This window comes from Nycticebus coucang, chromosome 13 (genome assembly GCF_027406575.1).
Source record: "Nycticebus coucang isolate mNycCou1 chromosome 13, mNycCou1.pri, whole genome shotgun sequence".
In the NCBI taxonomy this organism is placed as follows: Eukaryota; Metazoa; Chordata; class Mammalia; order Primates; family Lorisidae; genus Nycticebus; species Nycticebus coucang.
The window spans coordinates 56816516-56830890 of NC_069792.1; the positions used below are offsets into that span (position 1 = coordinate 56816516).

Sequence of the window (14375 nt, forward strand, 5' to 3'; positions counted from 1 at the left end):
GTTAGAACCCAGTGGTTAAAATTAAGTTTTTCAATTTAGTCCAAACTTATGCATCTGTATGAAAAGAGGACTGAGATTGCTGCCTGAAAGCACAGATGATCTAAAAATGATTATGACTAGAAAAAAAGTAGTATCACCACCCAGAAAATATAAAGTATACCATCCCAAATGTATTAGAGCTTCAGAGCTGTTTTGAGTGGAATGTACATTAGAGCACAAGCATTGTAATCCATTGCTTTGAAACAAGGTGAATTTTCTTTACAAGACTTATGTACAGGATCTAATATAGCAATGAGATAAGCTACTAAAAAGAAAGTCAACCGTATATTAAATTTTTCAAAAAAATTGGATAAAATACACTTACATTCAGTTGTAGGTTCCTAATTACTAGGGAAACATTAACCAAAATCATGTGGTTAACAACAGTATCTATCTTGTCCTTCTTTAGAATGTACTGCTACCGGAATGCTTCTATTCATTTTTTGATCTTCGAAAAGAATTTAAGAAGTGTTGCCCTGGCTCACCTGATATTGACAAACTAGATGTTGCTGCAATGACAGAGTGTATCCTTTAAATGATTTGCTGAGAATCATTTGAAAAGCTAGCTCCAGGAAAAAAATGGCAATTCAAGAAATTTTAAAATGGTATTTTTTTTCACATCAGATGGGTAATGTGCTGATGTTGTAACAAGGTTTGAGGGTGGCATATCTTATATGTGAGCATGAACCCAGTCATCATGCCTATGAACTATAAAAGGTTCTTTAAATATTTTACCTTTTTTTGTTTAGCAGGCCTGGCTGGGTTTGAACCTGCCACCCTCAGTGCATGGGGCTGGTCCTCTATCCATAGAGCTACGGGCGCCCTAAATATTTTAAACTTTGTCAGTGTATGGATGAAATCGGCCTGTCTAAAATTTGACTACTATGCTAAAAGGAACTAATAGTGCAATTATAGACATCTTTGAAAGCAATTACATAATTGAATTTGAACAGTTGAATAGAGTTAAAGATGGATTTTTGTGAGGTGATCACATCTAAAATGGGATTCAATTTCAGATTTATTTATTTATTTATTTATTTTTATTTTTTTTTTTTTTGTAGAGACAGAGTCTCACTGTACCGCCCTCGGGTAGAGTGCCGTGGCGTCACATGGCTCACAGCAACCTCTAACTCTTGGGCTTACACAATTCTCTTGCCTCAGTCTCCCGAGCAGCTGGGACTACAGGCGCCCGCCACAACGCCCGGCTATTTTTTTTTGTTGTTGTTGCAGTTTGGCCGGGGCTGGGTTTGAACCCGCCACCCTCGGCATATGGGGTCGGCGCCCTACTCACTGAGCCACAGGCGCTGCCCCAGATTTATTTCTTATGTTTTTGGAGACAGAGTCTTAAGCCGTCAACCCTGGGTAGAGTCCCCTGATGTCACAGCTCACAGCAACTTCAAACTCTTGGGCTTAAGCAATTCTCTTGCCTCAGCCTCCCAAGTAGCTGGGACTACGGGTGACTGCCACAACACCCGGCTATTTTTTTGTTGCAGTTGGAATTGTTTAGCTGCCCTGGGCTGGGTTGGAACCCCTCAGCCTGAGTGTATGTGGCTTGCCCCTTACACACTGAGCTATGGGTGCTGCCCCAGATTTTTTTCTTTTTTTTTTGCAGTTTTTGGCTGGGGCTGGGTTTGAACCCGCCACCTCCGGCATATGGGGCCAGCGCCCTACTCCTTTGAGCTACAGGCGCCGCCCATCCAAATTTTTTAAAATTAGTGGGTATATCCTCTTTAAAAACTACCAGTTTCTGGGCGGCGCCTGTGGCTCAGTGGGCAGGGCACCGGCCCCATATATCGAGGATGGTGGTTTCAAACCCAGCTCCGGCCAAACTGAAACAAAAAAGTAGCCGGGCGTTCTGTTGGGTGCCTGTAGTCCCAGCCACTTGGGAGGCTGAGGCAAGAGAATCACCTAAGCCCAGGAGTTGGAGGTTGCTGTGAGCTGTGTGATGCCACCGTACTCTACCGAGGGCATTAAAGTGAGACTCTGTCTCTACAAAAAAAAAAAAAAACAAAACAAAAAACTACCAGTTTCTTAAATACATACAAGAAAATGGCAACCATAATCTATCTTTGGAGATGACAAAATGGGGTCTAGATTGTCACCCTCAATTTTTTAATTACAAAGATAGTGTATTTGATGTGTTATACGTTGTGAAAGTAAATATTGTCACAAATCTGTAACCATGAATGACCCATCATCTTAGGTCCATTAAATCTTTAAAGTTCTGGGTAGGCATCTGTAGCTCAAGCGGCTAAGGCGCCAGCCACATACACTAGAGCTGGCGGGTTCGAATCCAGCCCCCCGGGCCTGCCAAACAACAATGACAACTACAACCAAAAATATAATGGCCTGGCTTTGCCAGTTACGTGGGAGGCTGGGTCAAGAGAGTCACTTAAGCCCACGGGTTAGAGGTTGCTGTGAGCTATGATCACAGCACTCTACCTAGGGCAACAAAAGTGAGACTCTTTTCTCAAAGGAAAAAGAAAGCTTCATTTAGTCTAGTTGCTTTGGACATACTTTGGAAGAATCTTAGATTTATAGTTTTATTAACAAAAGGTAGATTTTAATTTAACATGTTTTAACTTTGTATATGTCTTTTCCCATTTAACAGTTTAGAAATACTGTTAAGCTTTCTTAGCAATGATTTTTATTTTACATTGCTGCTGTGATAATTATTTTATGACGCCTATTCAGAGAAATCCTCATTTTCCTTCCTAGCCACCTTACCAATTCCTGAGGTCAAAAGCAATCATACCATATCTAGATATCCATTTGTGGTTATCTATGCAAAATATTTTTACAATATCTGAACTAAAGACTTGTTCTGTTCTTTCAGAGCACTAAACATTTCCATTTTCTTTGCTAATATGGAAATGACATTGAATTTGGAAACCTAAAGGTAGTCATTAAACATTCTTCATGGTTTTGCCAAGTAGATGGAGAGTCATTTACTCCTGAGGGATTACCTGTTCCACCAGGCAGACCAGTGGGGGAGGGAGAGAGGTTTCTGTCAACACCTGGAAAGGAGTAAGTAAGACAATCTGTAAGTTGATATGCTTGTTTAATTTTTTTTTTTTTTTTTTTGCTGTGAAATAGCTGTATTCTTGTTAACTTAAATGAGTACTGAAATATTAATTTTATTTGGAGTTTTTTGGAGTGACTTCACAGCATACTAAGTGTATTGGGAGCAAGCTTTATTAACTTTACAGTCAAGTAAATTTTTTCTTATTTATTTTTTACTTAATAGACTTTATTTATTTATTTGAGACAGGGTCTCACGGTATTGCCTGGGTTGGTCTTAAACTTCTGTGCTCAAGTGATCCTCCCGCCTTGAACCTCCCAAATAGCTGGGGTTACAGTTGTGCCCATTGTGCCTGGTGACTTTTTTACAACAGTTTTATGTTTAGAACAAAATTGAATAAAATGTACAAAGAGTTTCCATATAACCCCTGATCTTCTCTCTCTCTCTCTCTCACACAGACACACACACACACACATAACCTTCCCACTGTCCACACCTGTGCAAGTGTGGCACATTTGTTTCCATTACAATTGATGAACCTGCATTGACATGTCATTACCCAAGGTTTATAGTTTACACTGGGGTTCACTTTGGTGTTGTACATTGTGTGGGTTTTGACAAATGTATAATGGCACGAACCCGCCATTATAGAATCACAATACCTAATAATTACCAGCATAGCATAGAGTCATTTCTTTGCTTTAAGAATCCTCTGTGCCCGTGTGTTCATCCTTTCCTCTCCCTTAACCCTAAGAACCATGAATCTTTTCACTGTTGCTATAGTCTTGCCTTTTCCAGGATGTCATATAGATGCAGTCAAGTGGTGTGGAGCCTCTTCAGATTATTTTTTTACCTAATAGTATGTATTTTAAGCTTCCTCCATATCTTTTCATGGCTTGATTGTTTTTTCTTTGGGAAGCTGAGGCAAGAGACTCGCCTAAGCCCAAGAGCTAGAAGTTGCTGTGAGCTGTGACGTCACAGCACTCTACCAAGGGCGATAAAGTGAGACTCTGTATCTAAAAAAAAAAAAAAACTGAACCAGGAGAATCAATTGAGCCCTAGAATTGGAGGTTGTTGTGAGCTATGATACTGCCATGTCACTCTACTCAGAGTGCCAGAGTGAGACTCTGTCTCAAAAAAAAATGTTGATTTATTATCAAGCAAGAGGAGACTTTGCTTAACACTACAGAACATTTTAAGACTTGAGTTATAAAGGAATACCACATTGTTTGGGCTTGTAATTGGCTCCCCTTTTTATGCATGTTGGCAAGAGAGAAAAACTAGCATATGGCTGAAGGCTAAAATTCTATGGAAACCTTTAAACTGAAAGGTGAGCTTATGTTAAAAAAAAAATAGATTAACATATTTAGTAAACCTTTTTTTTTGTTTAACACTAGTTAATCAGGTTTTTCCCCATTGGATGACCTATTTTTTCATATACAGACCATGTCTTTTTTTTTCCCCTTCTCCAGGTTGATGTTTCAACAAAGTGATTTTAGTTCCATCCATTCAGATTGTAAACATTTTAATTTATTTAAAAAGGGATTGTTCATAGAAAAAAATTACTTTGAACAGTATACAGGACTAGTGGAGATTGGCTGTTTCACAAGATCAGGCAGTACAATCCGTATCTGCCATGTGACTGGTCTCTGTAGATGCCCTTTGCTGATCTTGCTGAAGGTGCCTTGTTGTCTGTAGTTTACTCCTCTCACACGTAGGAATCGTAACTCTCCTCACTGAGTCGTGTCTGTCATTATGATAATCAGCACTACGTTGGGCTGGGGTGTTAATCATAACTCAGTTCATAAGCAATGCCATAGTCATCATCATAATCATATTCTCCATGGGTCTTTTGTGTCGGGGGGTGGCTGTGGAGATCTGTACCCAGTTGGAAGGACTACTCTTGCTCTGGAAATAAGTCCTCTTCCCCAACTTGCCCTGTGGTGGATAGGACTCTCCTGGTCCTGGGTGTCCCTCTCTGCATACCAATCCTAGCTGGCAGGGCTGACTTCTCCACTTCCCCTGGTTATTGTTGGGGTTAGTACACCTCTTGTATGCAAGAGAGGTTTTCCTGGAACTGCTGAATTTCTGAACATCTGCATTTTCTGAACTACCATTTATGTTAATTATTGAACCTGTATTTGCCTAATCTCATTATTACAGTCAGGGATAAGGAATTTTTTTTTTGCAGTTTTTGGCCAGGGCTGGGTTTGAACCCACCACCTCTGGCATATGGGGCCGGTGCCCTACTCCTTTGAGCCACAGGTGCCGCCTGGAATTTTTTTTTTTTTTTAATTTAAGAGTTTATTTAGGCTGCAGTCTTAAGGTTATAAGTGACATGCACTCATTTTATAGGGGCTGTATGGGGGAATTTTTTTTTTTTGCAGTTTTTGGCTGGGGCCAAGTTTGAACCACCACCTCTGGTATATGGGGCTGGTGCCCTACTCCTTTGAGCCACAGGTACCGCCCTTTTGAGCCACAGTACCGCCCGATAAGGAATTTTTTTGATTTGTACCAAAGCGTGTCCCATGTTGGCTTAAGCTTCTACAGGTACAGCGGACGCTTCAATGAGAACATGAAGATCATCATTATTATTATTGTTGTTATTTTTGAGACAGAGTCTCACTATGTCACCCTCTGTAGAGTGATGTGCCATCACAGCTCACAGCAACCTCAGACTCTTGGGCTTAAGCAATTGTCATGCCTCAGCCTCCCAACGCTTGGCTATTTTTTTTTGTTGTTGTTTTTGCAGTTGTCATTGTTTGGCTGGCCTGGGCCAGGTTTGAACCAGCCAGGTATGTGGCCGGCGCCCTAACAACTGAGCTACAAGCGCCGCCCATGAAGATCATTATTGAAGTGGAAGTACTTTGCTTCTCCACTTTTCCTCAACTCTTCTTTCTTTGTCTCTCATGGCACCTTTTCCAAGAATGGACATTTTTGTCAGTTTCTTCTTGTAAACGCTTAAGAGAATTGCCACCTGTACCTAAAAGTTTCCCCACAAAGTTGAACTTAGGGAACTGTTTTACAAGAATTAGCACTTTTTGCCTCATCTTCAGATTTTTTTTGAGACAGTCTCACTTGTCACTCTCTGTAGAGCACTGTGATGTCACAGCTCACAGCAACCTCAAACTCTTGGGCTCAAGTGATTTTTTTTCTCTCAGCCTCCCAAGTAGCTGGGACTACAGGTGCCTGCCACAACACCCGACTATTTTTAGAGATTGGGTCTGGCTCTAGCTCAGGCTGGTCTTGAACCTGTGAGCTCAGGCAGTCCATCCACCTCAGCCTCCCAGAGTGCTAGGATGAGCACCACAACTGGCCCTCATTTTTATTAATCACATCAGTGTACTTTTCTTTATCCTTCCCTTCTCTTTTTTAAAACTTTGGTTGATAGTTCTGCAGCCTGTATAAGACACATGGCACCAGCATCTTCATCTGGTGGGGGACTCAGGCTGCTTCCACTAATGGCATAAAGGGGAAGGGGTCCAGCATGTGCAGACAGCACTTGGCAAGAGCAAGCAGGAAAGGGGAGGAAGCTGCCAGGCTTGACAGTTTGTTTTTAGTGCTGAATAGTACTTCATTGTCTGGATGTACCACAGTTTATCCATTGACTGATATAAGGACATTTTGCTTGCTTCTGAGGTTTGGCAGTTATCAATAAAGCTGCTATAAACATCCTTGTGTAGGTTTTTGTGTGGACATAGTTTTCAATTCATTTGGGTAAGTACCAAGGAGTGTGATTGCTGCTTCATTTGGAAGGAATGTAGTTTTTGACATCTCACTGGTATTTTGTGTTTAAAGTAGATAATTTGCGGTTGGGGAGGGAAAGCAATGAGGTCTTGTGTTTTCAAAAAACAGGTGGAACCTGAATAATATGCATTATTTTGAGATGTTTATAAAATGTCAAAGTGAGAATGTTTTACTTTCTAATGGAAGAGGAGAATACAACCTTAGTTGCAGTCACAGGAGTCACAGAATCTGCATCTGAGTGGTCTGAGTGGCCCCTGCCAGCAGCAGCTTTGCCTTCCTGGGAGGTACTTGTGTTTCCAAGCCTCACTTTTATCTTGGATAGTCTTAAATGAAAGCTTTGTAAACCATGAGGTGCTATATAAATGGAAAATTATGATCACTTTGATAAAAGAAAGTGTTAGGAATTTCTTGAATGCAGTTCTGGTTCTTAGTTTAGCAATTCTTTCCTCCTTTTGTCTTTGTATTTGTTCTAAAAACAATTTCTGGTGGCGGTGGTAGGCCTCTGGGTTATTCCAGTTACAGTTTTGTTGCCTGCTTTTGAATTCTGTGATCCCAGCTGAGAAGCTCTCCTCTAGCAGGTGTTGTGAATTGTCATTTTGTGAGCTATTTACTTAATCAGGTGAGGTGGTTAGGGTGTAATGTCGATAGTGATTGGGATGTCTGTGGATTTTTTTTTTTTTTTTTTTTTTTTTAAGGAAGAAATTATCTTAGATCCCTAAAAGAAATTAATACTAGTTGTCTCCTGCTGAAAGGACATTTTTATTTTGAGGCTATTTGTATAAATGACTTCTTTTATTCATTTGTAAAAAAGAACAACCCTGTTTTTTCCCCTGACACTAATGTTGGATGAAATTACTTCCTCCTGATTTCTTAATCTGTTTTTTGTTAGATTTTACTCATGAACTGATTTCTCCTTACTAATCAAGATTTCACTTTGCCAAGCATTTATTAAGAATTTCATTTTTTGGGGCGGCGCCTGTGGCTCAGCGAGTAGGGCGCTGGCCCCATATGCCGAGGGTGGCGGGTTCAAACCCAGCCCCGGCCAAACTGCAACAAAAAAATAGCCGGGCGTTGTGGCAGGCGCCTGTAGTCCCAGCTGCTCGGGAGGCTGAGGCAGGAGAATCGTGTAAGCCCAAGAGTTAGAGGTTGCTGTGAGTCGTGTGACGCCCCGGCACTCTACCCAAGGGCAGTACAGTGAGACTCTGTCTCTACAAAAAAAAAGAATTTCGTTTTTTTAAAGGGCATGGTAAGGAGAGCAGGTGAAAGACAAAACTGAGTTGTGTGTTTACTGTGTATCCCATCCATAGCTTTGCAGAAGCCCAGTGAGGCGGTATCACCCTATGGAGATAGGGTCTTGCTTTGTCCCCTGGGCTAGGTGGCATCATCAAAGCTCACTACAACCTCCAGCTCCTGGGCTGTAGTGATCCTCCTGCCTCAGCCTCCTGAGAAGCTAGGACTAACAGGCACATGCTACTGATTTTTTAATTTTTTAAAATAGAAACAAGGTCTTGCTCTTGCTCAGGCTGGTCTCAAACTCTTGACCTCAAGCAGTTCTGCTTTGGTGTCCCAAAGTGCTAGGATTACAGGTATGAGCCATCATGCCTACCCTGACTCTGCTTAAATTAGATACTCTAGCCCCTGGCATAGGGAGTATAATCTAGAATGTATATAGAGCATTTGAAAGTGGGTTGGCTACTGAAAGGGATTTTCTCCCTTTTAAATTTACATTCTGTGTTTCCTTGGCACATACAAACTAAATCATTCAGCAATAAAGCTAAGCTAATTTTGTTAAAAATTCTACTCCACTATAGGATATCACTTTTAGAGGTTCTGTTTGACCTGATTACCAGATGCCATTTCACTAGTGCCGCTTTCCTTTATCAGGATGCAAAAATCTTGACCACCTAAAGCTTAATAGAGGATGTGTGTTTCACCACTTCTTGATGGTGTAAAGGATTTGTGGGGGGTGTACATTTGCATGCTCTACTATCGGTGTGGCAATGGCCTTTTTTTCCTATAGATTAAAAATAGGGATGATAGCCTAATGATTCAGAACATGAACTCCACAGTCAGGTTTACTGAAGTTGATTTATGTGCTTCTCAGCCTGTTCCCACATCTTAAAATACTGTAAGACTAATGTAACGAATAATGAGGTAGCATATGTGGCCACTTGGCCGGCTTGCCCCACACTCTGGTGTTGACTGTGATCCTGCAAAACTCACCAGGTTGTTGGGTGTCTCAGAAGAGGAAAAACAGCTGCCAGGGGGACTTGGAAACAAATTTGTTGATTTAAGACCTTATTTAAACATAAAATTGGTGTAATCTTATGTGAGACTGTATATAGACCTTTCAAAGCATCAGCTATGTGTTAGTATAGATAAACTTTAGAGTTAATTTAGCTTTTCCATTTGTAAATTACCGGGTGAATCTGGCTTATTCTATACTTAGGAGTTTATTTGTTGTGATTAATTGAACTGGGTCTTTGTAATTGCACAAACCTTTATTACCTTACTTAAAAAGGGAAGGGAGGCTCTGAATTCTCCTTGGTATTTTCCTACATACAAAAGGGATTTTAAATACCACCAAGTATACGGTTAAGCTGGGCTAGTAGTTGACCTTGTTAGCTGGAGGGGGAAGGAATTATCTTTGGCATCATATCGGTGTATGTGAGCCAAATCGGCAAATACCCTGGCTTATGGTCTATAATAAGTGACATGACCAGAAATACTATATATTCCTTTCTAGCACTCAGATATATTAATATGTTTAGGGCGGCGCCTGTGGCTCAGTGGGTAAGGCGCCGGCCCCATATACCGAGGATGGCGGGTTCAAACCCGGCCCCGGCCGAACTGCAACAACAACAACAAAAAATAGCCGGGTGTTGTGGCGGGCACCTGTAGTCCAGCTACTCGGGAGGCTGAGGCAAGAGAATCGCTTAAGCCCAGGAGTTGGAGGTTGCTGTGAGCTGTGTGATGCCACAGCACTCTACCGAGGGCCGTAAAGTGAGACTCTGTCTCTACAAAAAAAAAAAATGTTTAATTATAAAACATATAATTAATAGGTTTATATATTTTAATTAATAGGTTTATTATTTAATATATATAAATTAATAGGTTTATATATTTTATTTTTATTTTTTTGAGACAGAATCTCAAGCTGTCACCCTGGGTAGAGTGCCATGGTGTCACAACTCACAGCAACTTCCAATTCTTGGGCTTAAGCAATTCTCTTGTCTCAGCCTCCCAAGTAGCTGGGACTACAGGTGCCCACCAAAACAATGCCCGGCTATTTTTCTGTTGAAGTTGTCATTGTACCTTTAGCTGGCCTGGGCTGGATTCAAACCTGCCAGCCTTGGTGTATATGGCTGGCGCCCTACCCACTGAGCTATGGGCACTGTCTATATTTTATTTTTAAAATGTGAGTTTGTGAGTTCCTGGGTAATTGTTTTATTTGTTTTGTTTTAGAAGGCTTTAGAAGACTTTTTATCCATTGAGTCCCTTTTTCCTAATTTTTTTTTAATCACATGTAAATTGTCTTTTTCCAAAGTAATTTTTTTCTCTTTTGTTATCTCCTATCTCTATCTTATTTTTTCTAGTACATAATTTGACTTGTCAGATTTCCTTGTCAGGAAATTCTCATATGCATCTTCATTATAATAATACCTCTTGGAAGCATTAATATTAGATTGATATCCTATTTTTTTCCTCTTGGAAAAAATAAATTCCTCTTCCCCTCATTCTGTCACACAACTGTAGGAAATTCAGTTCTTAGTTGGTGTACTAATAAACTTTTCTGTTGACATGTTTTATGAGTTTGCTATTCCTTTGTTCATTAGCACATTTATTGTAATGTGTCGGGCAAGGTATGTAATTGTTGCTGCACTATAAGAGAGCAAACAGTAGAAAGGGAAGTAACATACCTTCTGAGGGGTCTATGGCAGGGAAAAATGGCTTTGAGGTGGAACTTTGAATTGGGATGTAATTAAAATTTAAAGTTGTTCCACAGTGTTTATTTTTTTTATATGCTATTCTCTTAATATACAAACTAAAAACTTAATTTACAAGACTTTTTTACAAGTGGAAATTGGGTTTTCTGAAACCAAATGTGTCCATTTTGAGGCTATTGGAAAAGATAATTTTTAATTAGTAGATAAGCTAATATTGATGAACTTCATAATCTTTCTGAATTATGCCTTCCGCTAATATAAGCATGGATTGGATCCTCAAGTTTGTTTTGCCAAAGGTGGCAAAAGGAAAGCATTGCTCCTGTTCAAATAAACCAAGTCTCTGTAGACAATTTCTCTAACGTCTGGATAGGAGTCGTCTGGCTAGGAGTCGTAGCCTGAAATGTTTTGTTCCTTCTCTGGCTGGCTGTATCCTTTCGTACCCTTCCTCCCTTCCTCCCTTCCGTGGCTTCTCATTTGTAAAGCTGGCTAAGCCTGTTTGTGCTGTTGTGGCTGCCCCGAGGGCAGAATGAGTAAGTTGCATGACGAGCCATAAAATCAGGAGGCACAGACTCATCTTTCCTTCCCTCAAGATCAGATGCCAGAAAATAATCCAATATATTATATATAATTATAAACTAATAGGAAAAATAATTGGTTCTAAAACTTTTTCTTACACCCCTTCGTTATTCTCGTTCAATTCTGATAAAGGTTATGGATTGAAGTAACCTTCCTAAGAGAGGTATGTGTGTAAGGAGGAGGTTTGGGCATGCAGGAGGTTGGGTGACTTTTAAGAGTAGTTAACAACTTAAAGCTGCTGATCTGCGTGGTGTGTGATGGCTTGAAGGGAAAACATGTTAGTACGTGTTATGTGGAACCAAGGTAGCCAAATGTCAAGAACATATTCTTTTTTTTCTTGTAGAGACAGAGTCTCACTTTATGGCCCTCGGTAGAGTGCCGTGGCCTCACACAGCTCACAGCAACCTCCAACTCCTGGGCTTAAGCGATTCTCTTGCCTCAGCCTCCCAAGTAGCTGGGACTACAGGCACCCGCCACAACGCCCAGCTATTTTTTGGTTGCAGTTCAGCCGGGGCCAGGTTTGAACCTGCCACCCTCGGTATATGGGGCTGGCGCCCTACCGACTGAGCCACAGGCGCCGCCCAAGAACATATTCTTAATTAAAAAGAATTCAGTAAAATGATTCTTAAGTTACAAATCTACTTTTACCAGAGAAGATAACTTTACATTTTTATTTTTGATCTCTATCTTCCTTACTTGGCTTTTATCTATGAATTAAAAAACTTCTCACAAAATGTTGCAGAAAACAAAACAAACTAAGTAGGGCTTCTTATCTTGATATGGGGAATTGCATACTTAGACCAGAGCTGTATTACATAATTCCACCTCCATTACTTACCAGCCAGGCGACTGAGTGCCTTACAGAACATCTTAAAATCCTTGTTTTTACCTGAAAGGTTTATTGTGAAAATAAATGGTGGTTGGTATAAAATGGTGTTTAATAAATGCCACCATTTTAGTAAATGGACTCTTCGTTGTTGTTGCAGTTTTGGCCGGGGTCGGGTTCAAACCTGCCACCCTTGGTATAGGGGACTGGTGCCCTACTCCCTGAGCCACAGGCACTGCCCACTAAATAGACTCTTAAAAGATACATGGACTGTGATAAGGAGGGGCTGACACTCAGTACATGTTAATACAGTTGAGAAGAGTAATGTATTATAGGAATAGTATCTAATGGACACTTATGCCCATGGTGTGGCCTTGGAACGTTAGAAAAGGCTTTGGTGCTGAGTGGAAGTTTCTCATAATTTTAGTTAGGGGATTAAGAAAATTAGAGTGCTTTTTTGTAGGGTGTTACCTGAGCAGAGGTGAAAACGCTAGATGCTTGTCATTTATAGAAGAGAGAAAAGAGTAATTGAATGGAATATTCCTACGTTAATGGAACATACTGTTATACCTCCTCTAACTTTAATTTTTCCCTATCTTCTGTTTGGGATGGAAAGTTAAGGTGTGGAAACGTTCCTGTGTGTTTGGCCCTCTTTTGTCAATCTCCCCTTCTAGGCCAGAGGTCAATAAGATTTTTCTGTGAAGGGTCAGATAGTCAATATTTTAGGTTTCACAGGTTACACAGGGTCTTTTCTCATATAGGTAAAACTTGTACTAATGCATTTCACAGATATTGTGATTTTTTTCTTTTTTTTTTTTGTAGAGACAGAGTCTCACTGTACCCACCCTCAGGTAGAGTGCGGTGGCGTCACACGGCTCACAGCAACCTCTAACTCTTGGGCTTACGCAATTCTCTTGCCTCAGCCTCCCGAGCAGCTGGGACTACAGGTGCCCGCCACAACGCCTGGCTATTTTTTTGTTGCAGTTTGGCTGGGGCTGGGTTTGAACCCACCACCCTTGGCATATGGGGCCGGCGCCCTACTCACTGAGCCACAGGTGCCACCCTTTTCTTTTCTTTTTTTTTTTTTTTTTAACACAAATTGAAGATTTGTGGCAACCCTCCGTCAAGCAAGTCATTGGTACCATTTTTTCAGTAACACGCGTTTACTTGGTGTTTGGCACATTTTGGTAATTCTCACAATATTTCATACTTTTTCATTATTATATCTTTTATGGAGATCTGTAATCCATAATCTTTGATGTTGTTATTATATCTGCTTTAGAGCACCACAAACCATACCCATATAAAATTGTCAAACCGAATTGGTGAATGTTATGTTTGTTCTGACTATTCCACTGACAGGCTAGTCCCAATCTTTCTCCTTCTCATCAGCCGTTTTAGTCTCTGAGAGACAACAATATTTAAATTAGGCCAAAAAATAACCCTGTGATGCCTCTAAGTGTTCAAGTGAAAAGAATAGTCATGCATCTCTCCTTTTAGCCCAAAAGCTAGAATGATTAAGCTCAGTGAGGAAAGCATGTTGAAAGCCGAGATAAGTCAGAAGCTAGACCTGTTGCACCAAATAGTTAGCCAGTCTGTGAATGTTAAAGAGAAGGTCTTTCTTTCTTCTTCTTTTTTTTTTTTTGTTTTAAGAGACAAGAGTCTTGCTTTATCACCCTGGGTAGAGTGCTGTGGTGTCACAGCTCACAGCAACCTCCAACTCCTGGGCTTAGGCGATTCTCTTGCCTCAGCCTTCTGAGTAGCTGGGACTTCAAGCGCCCGCCACAATGCTTGGGCTATTTTTTGTTACAGTTTTGCTGGGGCTGGGTTTGAACCCGCTACCCTCTGTATATGGGGTCAGTGCCCTACTCACTGAACCACAGGCGCCACCCAGAAAAGGTCTTTCTTTCAAAGAAGTTAAAAATGCTATTCCAGTTAACACTGGAATGATATGAAAGCAAAACAGCCTTATTTCTTTCTGATAGGAAGAAAATTTTAGTGGTTTAAATGGAGGTTCATATCAGCCACAACATTCCTTTAAGTAACCAAAAGCTTAATCTAGAGCAAGTCTTCTACTCTCTTCCAATTCTGTGAAGGTTGAGAGAGGTGAGGTTAATAGTGACATGAACAGGAGTTTGGAAGAATTTGATTCCAATCCTAATAGATGACTTTGAGAGGGTTTGGAGACGTCAGTGGAGGAAGAAACTGCGGATGTGGG

General features: G+C 40.7%; 1 protein-coding gene, 1 non-coding gene and 1 pseudogene across 9 annotated transcripts in view; 1 reads left to right on the top strand and 2 right to left on the bottom strand.

Annotated features, from left to right (window-relative positions):
- ESRP1 (epithelial splicing regulatory protein 1) overlaps window positions 1-14375 on the top strand; it is a 76723-nt gene that overhangs the window by 5120 nt on the left and 57228 nt on the right. For all 8 annotated transcript variants that reach the window (XM_053558814.1, XM_053558813.1, XM_053558818.1 and 5 more), the window contains one exon: window positions 449-563. In XM_053558814.1, the coding sequence (XP_053414789.1) occupies window positions 449-563 (115 nt within the window). The remainder of the gene's footprint in view (window positions 1-448; window positions 564-14375) is intronic.
- Window positions 658-759, bottom strand: LOC128564211 (small nucleolar RNA U13). Its single transcript, XR_008374071.1, has one exon. It is a non-coding gene; the product is annotated as a small nucleolar RNA U13 (small nucleolar RNA).
- LOC128564005 (KH domain-containing, RNA-binding, signal transduction-associated protein 3-like) lies at window positions 4665-6493 on the bottom strand (annotated as a pseudogene).